This window comes from Staurois parvus, unplaced genomic scaffold (assembly GCF_062004578.1).
Source record: "Staurois parvus isolate SC_StPar_1 unplaced genomic scaffold, SC_StPar_1.0 ptg001156l, whole genome shotgun sequence".
In the NCBI taxonomy this organism is placed as follows: domain Eukaryota; kingdom Metazoa; phylum Chordata; class Amphibia; order Anura; family Ranidae; genus Staurois; species Staurois parvus.
Window position 1 is genome coordinate 272,194 of NW_028318952.1, and position 23,003 is coordinate 295,196.

The following is a 23,003-nucleotide window of genomic DNA, read 5'->3' on the forward strand; positions in this document are numbered from 1 at the left end:
CATTTTGGATTTTTATTATATTTTTTTGGACACTATTTCTATTATGATTTTTATTATAATGATTTCATAAGTTATATTCACATTTTTCAAATTTATTTTATTTTTTGCATGCAGCTGAATTGCTATCATACAGTATTAATATCATGCATAAGATTTTTACAACTATTGATTATATATTGATATAAGGTATAATATTTAATATACCATTGGTCTTGACAAGTACTATCAACATATACAGCCATTGTAAGAAATAGATATCCCTTTATCCATCGGGCGCGGCACCCATTTCTAATTGTGGTTTGTAAGGCTCCATGTACACGGGACGTCTGGAAAACTCTTCTGAACGATGGAAACTGACTGCTGGAAAACATAGGTTAAAAAATGTCTGTTTATGAGCATTTGTGTTTAGAAGCGTTTTTTTTTTTTTTTTTTTTTTTTAAGATAACCTCAGGAGACTTTCCAAAATTACCAGAATGCACTGAAAAACAGTAACAAAATTAACTATTTCAGACATTTTGAGAGAAGCAAAGAGAGCAGAAGCAGAGAGAGCAGTATGTGTTGAGATGACCTGTCTTTTCTGGTTGTATTCACTATGGATCCCATCATGAGCATAATGCGGTGCATTCTACCATTTTTTTTTCCTTCACACAAAACCTGGAACTGACTGCGCTGGTGTACCGGGTCCATTTGAATACATGGAAAAGCTTGGCATGCATTTCTGATGATGGAAAAAAGCTCTGGACAGCATCTGGATATGAAACCGTTAAGAAAACGCTTATAAATGCAAACGCTTATAAACGCTGTTAGCCGCATTTCGAAGCGTTTGAAACGCTGATAAAATCTACTCCTGAATGCAAGTTTGGTGCGTTCAAAAAAGCGACTGTAAACTCAACTGCCTGTAAACGATGATGTGTACATAGGACACATAGGAAACATTAGGGAGAGTTCAGGGGCTGCTGAGAAAAATGCAGAAAATCTTCTGAACGTGAGTTTATCAGCTGCAGTGTACATGAGCCTTAAGAGCAGAATGCTGAGGAAATGCATTTTTTTGTGCTCTGCAAACTCAATGTTTGCGCTTTGCCGTCAAACGTCTATATCTGTAGAGTGACATTTGTGTACGGTTACACTATCGGTATCAGGACGTCTAAACTTAGAACTCCCTCTCCGCTTTCACTCTGCAGTCACAGAGCCCAGGTCTCATTGCCACAGTTTCACGCTTAGCATTATCTGTAGATGAAAGCATGCATAGGTGTTACTTTAGGTGTTTACACTTTTTTCCCCCCCCCCCTCTTTTTTGGGTATGTGATTCATTAGAATAGGAAGTTTAACATGATGCATGTGTTTTATAAACAATGTAAAGCTGCAAGAATTGTGTTTCGTGCTGTTTGGTAACCAGCCAGCCAGTGACGCTGGTACAACACATTTGGACAGCTGAGAACTCATGTGACAGCGATATCTAAGACCCAATAACACGTAGCTGTGAGGCCCCACGGACCAGAACGACTTTGTAGCTCAATGTCAGCAGAGGAATGGCATGTTTTGAGGACAAAATATTTACATATGTGACCCCCCGAGGAAGGGTTACCTATACTTTGGCGATACAGTCCTTTTATTATGACATGATGGTAAACTGTTATTAAACCTAATACTTTAGCCATCACTTGTTAGCATTTTCTATAATTCGCTAATTAAATGTAATGTAGTAAAATGTAAAAATGTATTAAAAACATTATTATTATACAGGATTTTATAATGACTTTTATAATGATTAAGAATAATCATAAAAGAATGTTTTTGTCTTTTAAACAACTGGCATACACACCTGCTCTGTGCAATCGTTTTGCACAAAGCAGTCCTGATCCTCCTTTTTTTTTTTTTGAGGTCCCCCACCGGCGCTCCTGGCACTACCCCCTGCTTAGTCCCCCCAGATCAAGCTGCTTGCTTTGGGGGCACTCGTGTGCGCTCACTCCCAAGCGGGCTCGGTGTGTCTAGAAGGTGCACAGAGCATGGCTCAGCCCCGCACCTCCACTCCCTCCTCATTGTCTGTGATTTGTGAGTCAGTGGCTCCCGCGGCAGTGTCTGAGCCAATGAGAAGGGAGAGAGACGAGAGATTCTGCTTTCATGCACATCAAGGGGAGAGGCGAGGGGGTACTGCATACGGAATATTTATTTAAAGTTCATGCATAGAAGGTAAAAAAAAAATGGACTGTATGTACAACCACTTCCTTTTTTTTTTTTTTTTTTTTTTTTTAAATCAAGCTTTATTAACCTTTTCCAGTGACATAGAATAGACAAGTCAGCAGATATACTTCAATCTGACAAAGAAGTAATAAATAATAACAAGAAAAAACATATAACAGAGGTAAACAAACTTCTTGACCATAATTGCGCATTAACGGAATATCCATGACACTCAGAGTTTCCAGTAACTCAAACAAATAAATGAAAGGAAAGGAAAAAAAAAAATCCCCACACAATACTAGACTTCCAAAAACATCCAGTAAATTAGTTCCGCAGAAGCAGTATGGACCAAATAGCAACAGGAAATGCCTATGTGTGTACGTACCCATTTACAACCACTTTTTTTTTTTTTTTTTTTTTTTTTTTAGGCAGATTAAACCACAGAATAAAGCCCAATCATTACAAGCTCTCTCTTATGGGATTTATTTTGCCTTCCATAGTTCCTCCTTTCCTCTCATCAACCTCTGTTTTAAATATAACCTTTGTTTTCCTTAAATACCTTTTTTAAGAAATGGTGATATCATCGCAGGGTCTATGTTCTTCTGTAGGCAATACAGACAGATCATGGCTGGTGGGAAGGGCCAGCAGGGTGCTGTACATAGCTTTTTAAAAACTTCACAGCACCCTGCCTCATACTCCTCTCTAGAGACCTCAGCACCGATGAAAGCTTATGGCTGACTCTTGGGAAGATTTATGTAAATTATCCGAGTATCTTGATGGCAAAAGCTTTCCAGCATGTCCGTTCAACAGGAGAGCAGACAGTGAGAATGGCCACACACTGAACCTTGCGCAGTTCAGCAAGGTCTTTCAAATTTTGATCAGCCTATGGCCAGCTTTAGGGTAGAGTTGTGTGGGCTTTTTTTTTTTTTCTTTTCTGCTTTCTCTCTGAGAATGGAAAGCCAGTTTAACCTCCCTATCGGTCTGATTATGTCCATATTGTGCTCAAAGCGTTAAATTTTTTTGCATGGAAATATGTATTTTTTTTTTATTGTAGGCCTGTAATTTTTAGGAATAACTCACTGAAATCTGTCCGAACAAGAGTCTATTTAACATCCCGGGTATGATAAAACTTGAAACACGAAATCATAAATTATAATGTAATAAATAAAAAATAATAGAATTTAATTCAATAATATAATCAAACCAAAAACACTAAAATTTGAAATAGAGCGCCAAGTTCGCACAACGCTGAGCAGTCGCAGAATCTTTTTCAGTGTCTGATGATGAATTTCCCCCACGAATCATTATCACTCAATTCTGCAAGTGGTTCTGATTTACTATCGCTGTTCTCTAGCCGGTCTAATAGAGCAGCATTTTACTACACATTCCGGATGTCCTGCAGTTTTTTTTTGTTTTTTTTTCTCTTTACTATAGGGTCCCAGCCATATACCGCTGCAATCCAGCCAGTGACATCTGGGTCTAAAAATCCATCAAAGTTCCATTTCATTACACTGGGACAGTGCTGCTTAAATGTGCTCCCAGAGGTAGGGGAAGAATAGTACATCGTGGCTGTTTAAAAGGCCTGCTGTGCATATTCATGGCATCAATCTTGTACTGGGGGGGGCAGGCCTCTGACATAATGTATGAGACCATCCACTGTAATCTAGTACACTCTGCCCAGGCTTCACGCCAAAGTCCTGTACATGCCACTCAGCCTGCAGAATCTCATGTGTGTGCCAGAACCTATAGAGCTGGAACAACGGGAACCCGAATGACCGGCAGAACACAGATACCATAGCTTTGGACATCTGCATTCCCACATTGCTGCCAGTGACTGATTTCCTGGATGTGCTGCAGCTTCTTAAAGCATCAGTCCCCTCAAAAGTGAGATTCATTATGGAAAGTAAAGTCCCTAATTTTGAGGCTCCATGCACTCTAGCCTTTACTACCTCAAACACAAAAAACAAATCTGTATGAAAAACACAGATAATGGCGTTTTTTGTTCCTGCTTGTAGGAGTGTTTTTAGTAGCGTTTAGAAGCATTGGGGTCTTATTAGCTTTTTTTTTTTTTTTTTTTTTTTTTTTTTTTACAGTACATGTGGAGGGTAAAGCTAGAAAAAGCTGTTAGGAGCGTTTTATTTATTACTTATTTCAGGTACTTGTATATCGCCTTCAATTTACGCAGCGCTTTACATATATATTGTACATTCACATCAGTCCCTAACCCTCAAGGGGCGTACAATCTAAGGTCCCTAACCCTCAAGGGGTGTACAATCTAAGGTCCCTAACCCTCAAGGGGCGTACAATCTAAGGTCCCTAACCCTCAAGGGGCGTACAATCTAAGGTCCCTAACCCTCAAGGGGCGTACAATCTAAGGTCCCTAACCCTCAAGGGGCGTACAATCTAAGGTCCCTAACCCTCAAGGGGTGTACAATCTAAGGTCCCTAACCCTCAAGGGGCGTACAATCTAAGGTCCCTAACCCTCAAGGGGCGTACAATCTAAGGTCCCTAACCCTCAAGGGGTGTACAATCTAAGGTCCCTAACCCTCAAGGGGTGTACAATCTAAGGTCCCTAACCCTCAAGGGGCGTACAATCTAAGGTCCCTAACCCTCAAGGGGCGTACAATCTAAGGTCCCTAACCCTCAAGGGGCGTACAATCTAAGGTCCCTAACCCTCAAGGGGCATACAATCTAAGGTCCCTAACCCTCAAGGGGCGTACAATCTAAGGTCCCTAACTTACATTCATACATACACATACTAGGGAAAATTTAGACAGGAGCCAATTCTAGGAGCAGAAGAAAATGCTAATAACTTCTAGGAGCCTAAAAAATAAAATGCTAGTGTGCATGGAGCCTAAACATTGCTTGAAACAATCACGCTGGGTTTTTTTTTTTTTTTTTTGACCCAACATTGCACTGTAGCTATTCTTTATGAAGAAGTCCTAAAGTACAGCACTGCGACCACCGTCACCGCCAGCTACAAAGTGACCGTGAGGTTCTCAAAAATAGGCAGATACTGTATATCTCTCATTCTTGGCAAGATATCTGCCCATTTTATAGCAACATTTGACCTGTCACTGCTCCGCACAAAAGTCACTTTCGTTTCCTCTGAGATCTGTACTTTGTGGGTTTTACCCTTCAGCAAATCTCCTCCATTGTGTACGGAGCCCATCCCTCTGAAACCTGACCTGTCTGTGCAGTGGGTTTGGTGTTTGTTTGGGGTGTAGTCCCGGCAGGTTACTAACCAACACCAGGAGAGCAGTTTATATACTTTTATCTTGGAATCTGCATTGTGTGCTGATGGTACGTCTGTCAATAGCTCTTGTCTTATTTAAAGAAATACATTCAAGTTGCCTAGAGACATTTATTTCAGGTACTTGTATAGCGCCTTCAATTTACACAGCACTTTTACATATATGTATTGTACATTCACATCAGTCCCTAACCCACAAGGGGTGTACAATCTGAGGTCCCTAACTCACATTCATCCATACACATACTAGGGACAATTTAGCCAGGAGCCAATTAACCACTTCCTGACCGGCCGTTGCATATAAACAGCCGGACGTGGCAGTGCAGGGTCGGATGGCCGTTTATAAACGGCCTCCCCGCACCCTGCTTGTGCGCGCTCCCTCGGAGCGCGCAGCACCGCGATCCAGTGCCCGCTGTGTCCTCCGGACACAGTGAAACACCGATCGTCGGATGGGACCTCTGTACGAGGTCCCGATCATGTGATCATTGATTGGCCAATCAGTGATCACATGCAAAGTAGTAAGCAAGATGTCACTCGTGACATCATTGCTTACTACGTGTGAAATCTGTGAATGATCACAGAGGTCACATGGTACAAGGCTATTCATAACAGCCTTGTACCATGTGACAAGCTGTGACCAATCACAGCTCACTCAGTACTTCTCAATGAGTGCAAGAATGCACACAGAGAGAGAAATGATTGCTTTTACATCCTATATGAGTGTAAAAGCAATCAGTGTAAAAAAAAAAAAAAAACTTCATCACCCCCCACAAGTAGTACAGTGTCACCATGGTGACACTGTACCGCTAGGGTGACAGTATGTAAAAAAAATAAAAAATAATATAAAAAAATAAAAATGTAAAAAAAATGGTTAAAAATTATAATTTTTGGTTATAAACTAATTTGGATTTTTTTTTTACTAAAAAGATAACTGAATAAATTTTGGCAAAGATTTATGATGAAATATTATTTATTTGCAAAATTTCATTAAAAAAACACTTTTTAAAAAATTTTTTGGACATTTTCATTTACATAGCAAAAAAAATAAAAATCCCAGCGGTGAATAAATACCACCAAAATAAAGCTTTATCTGTCTCAAAAAAATGGTAAAAAATTCATTTGGGTACAGTGTTGCATGACTGCGCAATTGTCATTCAAAGTGTGATAGCGCTGAAAGCTGAAAATTGCCCTGGTCAGGAAGGGGGTAAAAGTGTCCGGTCTGGAAGTGGTTAACCTACCAGCGACGTGGAAAATTATTGCAGAAAAGAGGATAATTTTATTGAATTAGAGATGTTTACTAATTTTTAAAGGCAAACCATCAAAAAATGTGTGATATGTATGCAAAATGCTGATGTTAGCAGAAGGTGGCTTTTTTCAGCTTTTACCACTCTAAACTTAGTTTAACACTAGACTGTTGTTATTGTTATTATTTGGAAAATTAAAGTTTCTGTAAAAAAAAAAAAAATTCTGTGCCCCCCCCCCCCCCCCCCCCAAAAGGGGAGGTTTCCTCTTACTTGTTTGGGACAACCCTAAAAGAAACTTGTACTGATGCAGTCTTCACTGGAACACAAGGCTGCAGGAATTCTAATGCCTAGTACACACTATGAGAATGGTAAAAAAAAAAAATGTTTTCAGAGCAATTGTCCGATAAGCTGATCGTTACTACACAGCTTTTGAGAGCAGATCACGACCGTTCATGTGAAATTACCTGAAGGGACAAGCATGCAAATTTCTCATAAGATGATAGAACAAACCATTTTCATTCAGTCAGTTGAATATTCATCCGTAAAGGGAAAAAAAAAAAATCAAGTGACCACGACTGCAAGCTCGGAAACTACAGAATACACTACACTGCAATACATACATTACATCATCATGGTAAGCTGTATTCTGTCTTACGAAAATTTTTGGAGCGATAAGCTGATCGTTACTACACAGATTTTGAGAGTAGATCACGACAGTTCATGTGAAATTATCTGAAGGGACCAGCATGAAAATTTCTCGTAAGATGATAGAACGAACAATTTTTTTTTCTTTTCTTTGAGTTTTGACAGTATATGATGTAATACATTATCTGGGTAATTGAGGCAGTAATAACATCCCAAATATGCTTTCATAACCAGAAAAGCATAAAAATCACATAATATTGAGACATTAAGATTGAGAATATCAAAGTTGAAACGCCGAACTCTTGTCTTGGTCTGCTCTAGACCATAAGATAGGGAAAAATCCAGAAATAAGGAGATGGGGTAAAAAAAAGAGAGGATGGAGCGAAAAGGGGGAAAGGTAAGTAAAGAAGAGAGCGCACAGAGAATACCGGGATCTCAGATGGTTTATGTTCGACTGAAATAAACTTTCAAAAGACATTGGTTCCCTGAGCAGCGTTTGAAAGAGAATCGTTTCTAGTGTAATTAAAAACACGAGACTTCCTAGTATCAAAGGGAGCCAGGTTATGGAAGCGTATAAAACCCGCTATGGGCATGAGTTGACTGTTTAGGTGGTAGAGAACATTGACTCAGGTATAGTAAGGCACGTGTTTATTGGGCAGCACAGTTGCTAAATGGTTAGCACTTCCGCCTGGCAGTACTCGGGTCGTTGGTTCGAATCCCAGCCATGGCACCACCTGCCTGGAGTTTGCATGTGCTCCCTGTGCCTGTGTGGGTTTCCTCCGGATACTCCGGTTTCCTCCCACACTCCAAAGACATGCTGGTAGGTTAATTGGATCCTGTCTAAATTGGCCCTAGAATGTAAGTTAGGGACCTTAGATTGTACACCCCTTGAGGGTTAGGGACTGATGTGAATGTACAATATATATGTAAAGCGCTGCGTAAATTGACGGCGCTATACAAGTCCCTGAAATCAATAAAGCTAAAGAGAGTACATGCTGACGTCAATTTTCCTTTTAATCAGTTCAGTATTTATCTGTAAAAAAAAAATCGAGTGACCAAGACTGTGCCTGCTCGGAAATGACAGAATACACTACACTGCAATATAATACATTACATCATCGTGGGAAGCTGTATTCTGTCTTATGAGAATTTATTTTCGTAGCTTGGCTCGCTCCGGATGGCCATGTGATCCCTGACGGTCAGTAGCAAGCTTGGAGTTAACCATGACTGGCAGCATGCCAGAGGCCCTAAAGGTGGGTTGTGTTTTTGAGAGTAGACTAGAATGATTCCAGTAAAGGATGAACAACAGGGTGTGGTACTGAGGATGAGTGAGCACGTTACCTGTGCAAAGTGAACATTGGTATACAACCCTTTTATTATATCCACTGAGCAAATGTCTGTGTTCAAATTAATCCTGGAGTGTATTTATCCTTTTTATTAGACAAGCCTGAGGGAGTATCATGCAACAAATGAAATTCCTGTTGCAGGGGATGCCTAAAACCAAACTTTTTTGCTTGTGCAGACATCTGAGAAAATCAGCGAGCCAATCGCACAAGCAGGAAATTACATTTTTGGGGGGTATTCTGTATACAGACAGCGTACAAAACACCTTCAGAATGTCACATTGCATTTAATTTGTTTTTCTAATTTTTAGAAAATTACAGCAGCTGTAAATTGAAGTGAAAAGTTCATTTTAAATAACAATACATTCCAAAATGGCATGCGTGTCAATTTTATGTGTTAAAATGTTTTATAAGGATCGTGGAATTTTATATAAGGTTCTATATGAAAGGTGATACTTTAGCCTCAGTGGGCAGTAGAGGTTCAGGAACCTGGCTGTCGAATGATAGGGCTGGGTCCTAATGTTGGGAGGGAGCAGGACTTGGGCTCAGTTTGTAGAGAGAAGGGTTTGGGCCGAAGATCCAAGGGTCTTCAAAGGAATTGATCTGAAGACTAACATCACGATGTAATTAAGTGTTTGTTTTTATGAAAATGGCAGTTGTATGGTACTCAACCCGCCTAGGAATGGCAGTGCAGTTTTCTGCAGCCCTCCCAGCCTGCTTTTGGAATACAGCTCATGTGCAAAGTTTCCCAGCAGAGAATATTAACCATGTCTGACCCATGCCTCAATCTAAAGTTACTCTGTAAGGTGTCTTCCAGTGTATTGGCATGTTTTCAGAATGACTAAAACAGAAGATATTTTAATATGGTTGTCATAGGCAGACCAGCAATATAAAACTAGCCCTTGTATTAGTCCCCAGTATGTGATTGCATTGTGAATGATGCTAGGGGAGGGAGATGGGGCTGAATTACAGGTACTTGTATAGCGCCATCAATTTACACAGCGCTTTACATATATATTGTACATTCACATCAGTCCCTAACCCTCAAGGGGCGTACAATCTAAGGTCCCTAACTCTCAAGGGGCGTACAATCTAAGGTCCCTAACTCACATTCATACATACACATACTAGGGCCAATTTAGACAGGAGCCAATTAACCTACCAGTATGTCTTTGGAGTGTGGGAGGAAGCCAGAGTACCTAGAGAAAACCCATACAGGCACAGGGAGAACATGCAAACTCCAGGCAGGTGGTGCCATGGTTGGGATTCGAACCAATGACCTGAGTACTTCCAGACGGAAGTGCTAACTGGATTTGCGGAGTTCACTTCAAGGCACACTTATAGATCAGTGTGAGGAACTGTCCCTGTGTGATAACATTTTGCCCTTTCTGTTCTGTTTTTATCCCCTTTGTAAAGCTGTATATGTTTCACAGACATTCTACACTGTTTAGGGAAATGTGACCTTGTGGTCTTTCACTTCTATAGAGTTCCTACTGTGTTGTTAAGTTGTAGGGTTTGTTATGGGAGGGGAAAACCCCATGCCAGGCTGTCTGGTGGAGGTGAAGTTGTATATACTGAGCTGTGTTTAATAAAGAGTCATTCATTTTCACCCTACATGAAGTTCCGACTTGTGGTTTGGGAGAGCAGGGAAGGGAGTGTTTTTTTTAGCTATAATACCTTGGGAGAGTGCTGGAGGACTTGCTGGAAAAGGGGACCATTGGGTGAGACGCACTGCTCCGCACGAGGAAGCCCAGGCGAAACTGTTCCGCCACAATCAGAGTTGGTGTTTTCTGTTTTGTGTCTGATACATTCTTTTCCTCTGTGTTGCTATAGGACCTGTGAGACTGTGCAGCCTGTCCTGCGGTAATCAGAACATCTGGGCATGTGATACCAGTGGAGTCGTTTACTTTCGTGTAGGAACCCAGCCATTAAATCCAAGCATGATGCTGCCAGCGTGGATTATGATTGAGCCACCCATACAGGTAACAAGCCCAGCCTATGTGCCTCAATATTCCTACAGTTATGTAAGCTATGGAAAATCCAAGCTATGGCATTGCAATAAATTGTATCTAAACAAATATGTAATATATTGCAGCTTTTCAGTCCTAGGATATGGTGGCTCAATTATTAGATTTCACTTTTCAGGCAAAGAACATGTTTATCAAGTACAGAAAATACCTGTTGATATTGCCAGAAATGTTGTGTTCTTGGCACTTCTCATGAGCTTAAGCACTTGATGCTGTTGAGCGCTGTGGTAGTTCATTGTCTCTTTGTCAGCGTGTATCTGCCTGCCTATACGAGGTACAGGAAAATGGATACACTGACAACTGTAGGAGCCCTGCATGGCACCCGTAATCTCCTGGTGCAATGCTGTACAGGCTCCAAGTAAAAGAAGAAAAAAAAACAACAAATACACATATTTTACCTGCAACAAGATAAACATTTAAATATATATATATATATATATATATATATATATATATATATATTATAATTTTTATTTTTATTTTTTAACAAAAGGTGAACTTATCCTTTTAAGTACATCAACCTGGGCTTGTTCTGTAACCTTAAAACAGAGTGCCATTCATATTTAAGAATTGCTCACGTTGTAATGTGTTTTTTCTTTTTTTTTTTAGTAATGTTCTTTGCACCTCGCAGTGTCAGTACTGCGCAGGTGCGACATCTGGAGATGTATACTGCATTGTTGGCTAGGAGACTGGAACTCCACTGTAAAGATGTTCTGCCACTCATTAAGGAGAAAGCTACTTTGGATGGGTTGTGAATCTCCTTTTAGCCTTTGCAGAATGAGTCCAGTTGAATGCAAATAACTACTGCAAGCTATACCATGACCTAGATTAATGAGGATCTTCACGGGGGGGCGTTTGTTTAATTTCTCAAGTACAATTCACAAACTTAGTAAGCAGCTGCATGGTCTATTTCAGATCATTTTAATAGTTTGGCACAAAGGAACATGGGTATGAATGATGCAGTGCAGCATATAATCAGCCGTTTACTAGAAAGCTGCTCGCTCACCTATTGTGAAGTTATATAAAATGACATGTTCATGTACAGCATATCCAGGGATGTGTCATTTGGAGGCATTATGACTACAAAACCAAATGCCAGATTATTTTGCATTTAGGTATTTGTAACCTGTAAACCAGGGGTCTCCAACTTTCTAAACATAGGACCAGTTTACTGTCCATCAGACTTTTGGGGGGCCAGACTGGCCATTGGGAGTAGAAATTTGTCCTGGCATCAGTGGTAGTAAACAATGCATCTTTGGTATTACCCCAATGAAGGGGCACTATTCCTCCCCCTAAGTGGGAGGAATAGTGCTCAGTTGTTGGTGTCAGCGGGACGAATAGTGCCCAGTTGTTGGTGTCAGCGGGAGGAATAGTGCCCAGTTGTTGGTGTCAGCGGGACGAATAGTGCCCAGTTGTTGGTGTCAGCGGGAGGAATAGTGCCCAGTTGTTGGTGTCAGCGCGGAGGAATAGTGCCCAGTTGGTGGTGTCAGCGGGAGGAATAGTGCCCAGTTGTTGGTGTCAGCGGGAGGAATAGTGCCCAGTTGTTGGTGTCAGCGGGAGGAATAGTGCCCAGTTGTTGGTGTCAGCGGGAGGAATAGTGCCCAGTTGTTGGTGTCAGCGGGAGGAATAGTGCCCAGTTGTTGGTGTCAGCGGAGGAATAGTGCCCAGTTGTTGGTGTCAGTGGGAGGAATAGTGCCACATCATTTGTATGAGTGGGAGGAATAGTGCCCATCGTTTGTGTCAAGGGGAGAAATAGTGTCTCATTTTTGATGTCCGTAGCAGTAATTATGCCCAGTTGTTGTTGGGAGGAAAGGAATCGTGTTTTGTATCAGTGGGAGGAAAAGTGCCCAGAGGGCCAGATAAATGTAAGCAAAGGGCCACATCCGGCCCCCGGGCTGCAGTTTGGAGACCACTGCTGTAATCCATATACAGATAACACTCTGCCAGTGGTGTTTGTGTTCAGATAGAAAAGCTGATTTATGAAAGTCGAAAATGTTCACTTCGCAAGGTGAGCAATCATTTTGAAAATGAATCTTCATTTGGCATGGTAAGTAAGGAGAACCTGTCTTCACAATGAATACTAAATCATGTGCAAAGGAAAGTTTAATAAAATGATTGTACGTGATTTCACATAAACCTAGGTTCACTTCATTCCTTTAATCCATTTACACCTCAGTAACCCATATGTGCAGTGCCAAAAAGCTGGGTTTTAACACCCACGTGGTGCACCTATGCGTCGCTGGGCAGGCAGTGTTTATGTTCTGGGAGCATGCTACCAGCACAACAAACGAGCTGCTGAAAACTGCTCGGTCCCAAGAAAACATAGCCAATCACAATGGACACATGATCGCCGATCCTTCCCATCCCTCTGAGCATTAGAAACTTTTAAAGGGGATGCCAGGGCAAGCAGGACGAGGTTAATGAACAAGAGAAACCTATCCATTTCCCTCACCCATGTGAAACATGCCAAGCTATTGTATTTTAACAGCTGGCACCCTTGGCTGTCAGCACACCTGAACACTGGCTGCATCATCAGGAACCTAATGAAATTCGCTTTTGTTGCAAATCAGCACCACAAAGTCATTATCTATGATCTCCCCAAGTTTTAAGAGCATTGTTGGATCTAAGACACAGACCCACATGTAGATAGTGTATGTAAAGCAAAACCATTTTTGTTTTGGATTGAGTAGAAAGGGGTTAAAACCCCTGTTGGTTTATTCCAGGCTACAACAGCTAGAGGTGAAAAAATGTGTCCCCATTGGGAGATTACCCTTGTACCTCTGACAAATACAGTGAAGGAAATAAGTATTTGATCCTCTGCTGATTTTGAATGTTTGCCCACTCACAAATCCCTCCTGAGATGTGTGCAAGCTTGGGGGTGTTCTGCTCAGGGGACAGGACAACTGCACCGCATCAAAGGGACGATGGACGGGACAATGTACCATCAAATCTTGGGTGAGAACCTTCTTCTCTCAGCCAGGGCATTGAAAATGGGTCGTGGATGGGTGTTCCAGCATGACAGTGACCCAAAACACATGGCCAAGGCAACAAAGGAGTGGCTCAAGAAGAAGCACATTAAGGTCCTGGAGTGGCCTAGCCAGTCTCCAGACCTTAATCCGATTGAAAATCTGTGGAAGGAGCTGAAAGTTCGAGTTGCCAAACGTCAGCCACCAACCCTTAATGACTTGTAGAGGATCTACCGAGAGGAGTGGGCCAAAATCCCTCCTGAGATGTGTGCAAACCTGGTGGCCAACTACAGGAAACGTCTGACCTCTGTGATTGCCAACAAGGGATTGGCCACCAAGTACTAAGTCATTTTTTGTGAAGGGGATCAAATACTTATTTCCCTCCTGAACATGCCAATCAGTCATCATTTCTTAGACACGCATTTCTTTTGAATTGTTTGTTGCTATTCTGTCTCTGTGTTACAATACACCGAACATTCGATTTTTAGACTGATCATTTCTTTGTGAGTGGGAAAACATTCAAAATCAGCAGGGATCAAATACTTATTTCCTTCATTGTAGGTGTCCTCATCACTTTCTGTACCAGACACAATGGTTACCAGGACAATAGTAAAGTTGAATTTCTCCAGTGGGGTTACAGATGGCAATAAAAACCTCACAGAGGCCCTGACACTGCCACACTTGCATACTTGATAGGGTTGTGTACTAATGTGGTGCCAAGAGCCCTAGAATATTTCTGATTTATGCAACTGCATTGCCTTCCCATATGTAAAAATTGTATTTATCTGGGTAATCCATTCTGTCAGTGATCTGTGTCTTCAAAGTGTCCCCATCTGCCACCTGTGTATATATAGTACATTCATATCAGTCCCTAATCCTCAAGGACCGCACAATCTAAGGTCCCTAACTTAGTCATACATACACATACTAGGGCCAATTTTAGATCGGATCCAATTAGCCTACCAGCATGTCTTTGGATTGTGGGAGGAAACCCACGCAGGCACAGGGATAACATGCAAACTCCAGGGAGGTGGTGCTGTGGTTGGGATTCAAACCAACGACCCTAGTACTGCCAGGTGGAAGTGCTAACCATTTAGCCACTGTGCTGCCCATGCATCCTGCACTTTGAAGCCCACAGCAGGTCTTGGTAGGGAGCACAGAGGTTAGTATTTACTTCAATACAGCCTCAATGATGTTGATTTTTGTCTCCTCGTCCTGCCCCGTAGTGGGATTGCTGTGTCTGGATTGTGTAAGAGCAGGGAATACCTTGTGACCCAAGTCTGGTTTCCTTCGCTCCATGTGAGGTTACAGAGGAGCTGGCTATATTTAGAGGCTTTGGAATGAGTAGTGTGGATGTACAGTCAAGCCCCATTGTTCTCCAGATTCCACAACAGATTCCTGGATTAGATCACGGGAACAGGTACAATGCTCGAGGTCATGTGGAAAGTATGCAAGCCTAGTCCCAAGATTCAGACGTATTTCAGACCTTCTAGAAGACAGTCGGCTAGTTAATATGCAAATACTGCATGTACCTCCAGCTCATTATGTCCACATTCATACACAAGCCTGAGCTTCCCCTCCAGACATGCAAAGCTTTAGTAAACAGCTGCTGCGAGGAGATTGGTAAGCTGTTCTGTTAGCAAGGCAGGCCAGGCTAGTGTTTTTGTTGCTTCTTGCAGCATTACAGATGGCATTCGGGCAACTGAGGAATTTTAAAAAGACCCTTTTTTTGTTCAGGGGAAAAAAAAAAAAATGGAAACTCCTCTAAATTACCTAATGTGCTTTTGCAATGATTTTTAGAAATCCTTGTGGATCTCTGCCTGCTTCTGTTCTGTAAATACTAAACGGGCCATTTCAATGGATCAGTTGACTTAGTGCTGCTTGGGAGGTCCTGCCTGTAAAATTTTCACATGAGCAGTTAGCATTGCAATGAAACGCTGGACTGCTTGCTTCCCTTTTTAGGTGTGATGTAGATGTAGGTAGAGGTGATGTCTGTTGTCAACGGTTAAACTGCCACTGTAGTAAACCTCAGGGGGTTCAATAATCTGTCTAGGGGGTTGCCTTCATATCTTCCTGCAGACATTTGCAGAAAGCTGTAAGGCTGGCAATAAACGAGTCATTTTCTTTCATTTCTCATTTCTTTCGTTTTTTTTGTTTTTGTTTTTTTGTATTCCAACAGCAGGGAGAATTCCCCTCCTGTCAGAATACACTCATCAGCATGATCGAGGGAAAAAAATTTTCAACATGCTGATGGTACACAAGTCAATTTAAAGGTGTATATTGTTTGCTTAGCTTCCTTGGCTGTAAAAGATAGGAGGGTTTAGTTTTGTATTAAGCTTCATCCTAATGCCCAATGCCTTCAAACTTATTAAATTGTTCATGCTCAAAAAAGTGCCCAATTTCCAACAATCGGTGCCATAGTGTTCCCGAAATCCTCCACCATAAACACAGAACACTCAGCAGATTTATAGGATTGCCTATCACAGGTGAGTCATACAGTCATATGAGACTATGGTAGATTATGGAGACTATGGTAGTCTCCCTCCATCTCTCCCCATGGAGACTATGGTAGTCTCCCTCCATCTCTCCCCATGGAGACTATGGTAGTCTCCCTCCATCTCTCCCCATGGAGACTACGGTAGTCTCCCTCCATCTCTCCCCATGGAGACTACGGTAGTCTCCCTCCATCTCTCCCCATGGAGACTACGGTAGTCTCCCTCCATCTCTCCCCATGGAGACTACGGTAGTCTCCCTCCATCTCTCCCCATGGAGACTACGGTAGTCTCCCTCCATCTCTCCCCATGGAGACTACGGTAGTCTCCCTCCATCTCTCCCCATGGAGACTACGGTAGTCTCCCTCCATCTCTCCCCATGGAGACTACGGTAGTCTCCCTCCATCTCTCCCCATGGAGACTACGGTAGTCTCCCTCCATCTCTCCCCATGGAGACTACGGTAGTCTCCCTCCATCTCTCCCCATGGAGACTACGGTAGTCTCCCTCCATCTCTCCCCATGGAGACTACGGTAGTCTCCCTCCATCTCTCCCCATGGAGACTACGGTAGTCTCCCTCCATCTCTCCCCATGGAGACTACGGTAGTCTCCCTCCATCTCTCCCCATGGAGACTACGGTAGTCTCCCTCCATCTCTCCCCATGGAGACTACGGTAGTCTCCCTCCATCTCTCCCCATGGAGACTACGGTAGTCTCCCTCCATCTCTCCCCATGGAGACTACGGTAGTCTCCCTCCATCTCTCCCCATGGAGACTACGGTAGTCTCCCTCCATCTCCCCCCATGGAGACTACGGTAGTCTCCCTCCATCTCCCCCCATGGAGACTACGGTAGTCTCCCTCCATCTCTCCCTATTTGTTTAAAAGTAAAGAATGCAGATGGCCCAAGAAGAAGGCTGATGGTGGTCACCCATGATACTAAGCGCCGTATGACTTACCTGTGATAGGTAGTCCTATAAATCTGCTGAGTATTTGTGTTTATGGTGGAGGACTTTGGGAACACTATGGCACCGATTGTTGGAAATGGAGCACTTTTTTTAGCACAGACACTTTAATAAGTTTGAAGGCATTGTGCATCATACTGTGAATAACTGAAAGCACGTGGACACTTTATATGCACAGAGAGACTTTATTGAAGCACGAAGGACACTTCATTGAATCATGTTTAATTTTTATTTGAGGATATGAGCATTGTAGGGAATATGCTTGTTTATTGCACGTTTTAAACAAAAACCAATAGCGTTGTATAAAAGATAAGAGTATGTGATCAGCTGTGTCTTAATGTTCACATGCAGAATAGAGCTTCTGTTCCCTAAAAAATTATAGCTGTGTGCTCCATTTTAATACTGTAAAGGTTGCATACAATTACAGTATATAATAAAATTGCCATTGTATTTGTCAGTCTAGAATAAAACTAAAAAAGGGTTTTTATTAAAACAGTGTAACGAATAAAAGTTTTGTTTTTTTTTATGTCCTTTGAAAATATATAAAAATGACTTAGGAATACATATGTCATGCTGTAATTGACACTACTAATTTTGACACTACTAAATTTTAAAACTATACTTCATTGACCTCCAGTCACAAAAGGGTAAAGTGCAACTTTAAGGAACAAGCAAAAAAGGCCAATCAAGCTGGCTTTTTATCGCTAAAGGGAAGGTGAGCATAGCTCCACATTAACCCCTTCCCGATGCTGCCTCCCTACCCTTTAACAAGATTTAAATTCCTGGAAGCGGTGGTGGGCATTACAATCATGTGACCGCTGTACGCAGTCACATGATCTGAAAGCTGTTGATTTCAAGTATGCATCAGGAGCTTGCTGGTACCCACTGATTATTGTGCTGAGAGCAAGCTCCCTGTGCACTCCCAGCACAGTAGAGTTTTTTTACCTAGGGACACATATATGCAGTTGCTCTGTGTTAAAGCCCACCCGCCGAGAGGTCACATATAGGCATACAGCCTGCGGAAAGTGATTAAGGTCTAAGACCTTGCCAAAAATAACTAGTGGACAAGTGACTCCTCCTAGCATAGAGGATTTACTTTGTTCTACCCACCCCATCCTCAAATGAAGATTGGGTTTAAATGTTGGCCCCTGCGAGGGAGCTTGCATACATCACATCGCAGGAGGGGAGGTGAGTAAAGCTCTGTTTTTAAGTTTTAAGACCTTGCAAAGAGTAACTAGTGGACGAGCGACTCCTCCACCACCCACCCCACCTCCTTCGTGTGTTGAGGATTTACTCTGTTCATGTCTCACTGGCCTACCCAAACACATGCTATCCCCGCTCCAGACTATCCTGAACTCAGCGGCTAAACTCCTCCACCTCACCAACCGCTCTACTTCTGCCACCCCCCTCTGCCAATCCCTTCACTGGCTCCCGATTGCCCAACGCATCAAATTCAAATGACTAACTCTGACATACAAAGCCATTCAGAACACTGCCCCAAACTACCTCACTGACCTGATACCCAAATACCACCCTCCCCATGCCCTTCGTTCCTCACAAGACCTCCTACTCTCTAGCTCCCTGGTCTCCTCCTCCCATGCCCGACTGCAGGACTTCTCCAGGACTTCCCCCATCCTCTGGAACTCCCTACCCCAATCCATCAGACTGTCACCTACCCTCCTCACCTTTTAGGCGCACTCTGAAAACCCATCTCTTCAGGGAAGCCTACCCCACCCTCACCTAACAGCCGTTCTCCTCCACTCCTCCTACCACTCCATCCCCCACAGCCACTTCCTCCTGTACCTCTACCCCCTCCCTCCTAGATTGTAAGCTCGAAAGAGCAGGGCCCTCGAACCCCTCGTGTATTGTATTGTTACTGTATTGTCTCATGTTCTGTCCCTCACTATAATGTACAGCGCTGAGCAAACCTTTTGGCGCTATATAAACACTGCATTATAATAATAATAATGTCCACAATGGCCATTGTGTTAACAATCAGCATGAAGAGTTGGAATGGGACATTAACCCCGTTTTATTAACTGAAAATATATTCTAAACCCAGTTTATTACTGAGTAAAGCATTATATAAAATCTCTAATGTAAGTGCCAGAGCATTTCTCTAGCAACATTCCTTGGCTTGACACATCATCACGGTTTAGAAGTCAGTTGACTGTTGCCATAGCGACTAACAGCTAGTGAAGTGCAAAGTTTTGTCACATAATTCTACGAGTTATTCTGATTTCATTTGCTGGATTTAATGAACCTTAAAGTGAACCTGTGCTAAGATCATGCACATTCAAGTATTTTTATTTAGTCTGAACAAGCTGTAAAAGCACGTTAAAACAAGCCTTTAGTCCCCTTTCACACTTGTGCCAGTTTGCGTGCGACATTGCACATCACGACATTGGACTGTAAGCCCTCCTGGGGCAGTAAGTGATGACTCGAGTGGGAAGGACTGTGATCTCTGTACTGTTGCAGCTATTGGATCTGCATATGTTTATACACCACAGAAATGGACAACACATACTCACGGAACTTCTTTTACAGCCTGTAGGTATCAACTTGATTAGTGTCTTCTCCAGTCCCAATGACCACATGCTGTGGACGCTCGACAACAAGTGTAACGTTTACGTCCGGATGGGAATTACAGACGAAATGCCTGTTGGGATAGACTGGGAGCACGTACCGGGTGAGACCCACAAAATAAAATCTATTTTACAAAATCAGTCATTTTGGCTGGGGAATACCAGGTATGGATGTCAAGGCATGCTCAAATGTGTATGTCCTAACCATCTGGGGTTCACTGCTTCTGATAGACAATGCTGTAGAGTTTTCAATGATATATAGCTTGTCAAGTAACTGGACTCATTGCTAGAGTTCCTCTGTGAATGAGCCCTTAAATAGGTTATTTGTTACTGGTTTTAATATTTTTTTATTTTTTAAACTTTAACAGCTTTGCGTGGGGATGAGGAGGGCGATGGCTTTGGCGAAATATCAGGGGTCTAAACAGACTTCTAATATACTTTTGAGACAGATTGAGGACACCTATCCCCAATCCTTTCTCTGTAGCTTCTGCTGCACTGAAGAATGAATGAGCAGGAAGGCACTCTGTACAGAGGCTCCCTATGCAGTCGATGACTGAAACAATCCCTGAAACCTATCCCCAGAGGTCAATTCCTGAAACTGATCCCAGGTGAGGGGGGACTATCCCTGAAAATAACCCCTCTGTGGTTTCCCATGCAGCAGCTGACAGTGGGTGAGAGGAAGTGGAGGAAAAGCCAGATGCATTGCAGGGGGGGCTAAGCTGTGATCTGCAGCTTTTGAAACTGCCTGCAATATACAGCTGCCTGGGCCACCTTGTTGAACTGATTGGGTCCTGGCCCCTTACTGGACTGTAGGAGCTACTTCCTATTGGTGGCCCTGTTTGGCACCCACAAGTTGTTGGCAGCTATCTTGTCACTTCAGACATTTCATGTAAATACTACTTCAAGGATAGGAAAAAGGTGACTAGATCAGATTGGAAACTGCCATTTTGGTAATTTGCGCAGGTAAAGATCGAAAGGGCCAATTTACAAAGACTATAAAGCTGACCATACACTAGTAGCATTTTTTTAGTTCAAAAATTTTAGCTTTAAGAACATTCAATTTTTTCATTGTTAGTGGGGTCAAATCAGAGTTTTTCGACCACAGTGACAAGATTTGAAGGAGCAGAATGGAAAACTTTTCTGGAAAGAATTTTCTATTTCATTGTGTTTATTGAAAATGAACAGACAAATATTTGGCATGAGAAAAAAAAAAAACTAAACTAAAATTCACACCAGGTAGCATCAGTAAACAGGCACAAAATTAACCAGGTGCTACACTGCTCTGCTGAAGGCACAAAATGACATACTCCATCAAAAGGCAAATGGGGGGGAGGGGGGGAGAAAGAGGAAGGTAAAAAAGGAAAGGAGAGAAAGAAGTAGTAAGGAGGAAGGTAATATTAAAATAGTTTGTAAATAATTAATCCATGGGGTCCAAATGTGCTCAAACCTACTGGTGGTATCACGTAAGATGCTAACCATCTTCTCGTTGACTATGATCCACGATGGTTTGAATTTCATCAATGCTAAGTCCACCACTGGACTTTTCCAGACGTTCACAATTGAAGTTTTAGCCACCAGGAGCATAAAGTATATGAGAGATATGAGAGTCTGAGTAGATCTAGGGACAAAAGCTACAAGTTCATTAAGAAACACAACTCTAGGATTTTTTTACAACATTGATCACTGAGAAGATCAGGGCATGAACTCCTATCCAGTGCCTCCGGACCTTAGGACAGGTCCACCACCCATGGAACATTGTTCCCACTTGCCTATAACCCCTAAAACAGAGCAAGGAGGAAGCAGGGTACAGTTTGGATAGGCGGTCAGGTGGAAGAACAACTTTCTAAAAGTGAATGTGGATTTCCTTAGGGATTTCAAACTCCTTTGTTTTAAAGCAAAAAAATGTTGAAGTACTTTCAAACGACCTCCAAAAAGTCATCGAATACTCTTAAGAAGTTTTGTAAGTTTTTGTCTGAAAATCTAGTAGTGTATGGCCAGCTTATGAATCAGTGGTTGGCATGAGCAGCATATCAGGCTGTTAGGAAGAAAACTGTTATATAAAAAAAACTTCACATAAGCCGATTACTGTGTGTGATTTCACTGAAGCATTTAACATCACTAATAACACTAAATGCTTAGTGGGGTTTTTTTTTGGTGTCTATTTTTTTTATTTTTTTAAGCTGCCAACAAACATTAGAATCAACATTCCAAACCCAGCCGCTGCGGGATTTTTCTCACAAAAGCTTTTTGCAAACATGACCATTCGCATTGAGCAAACTTTTCTAATTTGTGCATGGAGGAGGATTCTATTTTAGGTCAAACATTCTGTGTTTCTGGGCACTTTCACCCTACTAGCACAGGTTGCATGAAGGAGCCCATTAAATGATCATGTGACTTCTTTTTTTTTTTTCTTTTCTCATAGTTTTTACCTTTTTAATTGCTCTACCTGTAGGTTTGCAGGCGTGTCAGCTTGTTGTGAGTGTGAGGACAGTCTGGGCACTTTGTCCCAATGGTGACATTGCCAGACGGTACGGGATAACTGAAAAGAACGCAGCGGGAGACTACTGGAAGAAAATCCCAGGAAATATGTCATGGTTAACAGGTAAGGAAGGGTCTGAAGACCAAAATATTTACAATTTTTTTTTTTCTATATGAGTCCCTGTAAAAAGGTCATTAAATCAATAAAGAATTGCTCGCTGTAGAAAAAATAATAATTGACACACTACCTGCACCACGGGACATTTCTGTGTTAAGGATGGACCTTCTGAATCTTTTTGGCTGGAAGTGTCAGATGTCTGGTCCCCCCCACTTACTCTTTGGTTTCTTCTACTGGCCCCCTACATCAGTGTTGTGGTAACATGGGGGCTGCCAGATGATACCATTGTGTGTATGGTATAAGTTTTGGAGGGGGTCACCAGCTGCCAACATCTGACACTCCCAGAAGTGTTGGATACCAAAGATTTCTCTGTTTAATACTGCAAACTTTGGTTATGTAGATGGGTTGACAGGTGAAGAGAGATAGATATAGATATATATTATTTTTTTTTTATTTGCAGAGAACAATTCAGCTTTTAAAATGACAAAATCCAATTCACCATCCAAGTAGGATGCTTACCCAGTTTCACTATAGACTGTATAGTTGTTTAATTTTATTTCTGTGAATATAATTTAAAAGGTAAACTTTACAAATGAAAATAAAGCCATTAGACGCACAGAAGGAGCACAGCCTACCTGCTCATCACATCATTGTTTCCTCCAGGCAGTGATGGTAATGCACTGGTACACCCCATTCCCCTTTTGAGTAGTCA

General features: G+C 42.0%; 1 protein-coding gene across 1 annotated transcript in view; it reads left to right on the plus strand.

Annotated features, from left to right (window-relative positions):
- Positions 1-23,003, plus strand: part of TECPR2 (tectonin beta-propeller repeat containing 2) — a 100,123-nt gene that overhangs the window by 73,420 nt on the left and 3,700 nt on the right. The window contains exons 17-19 of the mRNA XM_089659430.1: positions 10,500-10,648; positions 19,658-19,799; positions 22,148-22,297. Of these exons, the coding sequence (XP_089515556.1) occupies positions 10,500-10,648; positions 19,658-19,799; positions 22,148-22,297 (441 nt within the window). The remainder of the gene's footprint in view (positions 1-10,499; positions 10,649-19,657; positions 19,800-22,147; positions 22,298-23,003) is intronic.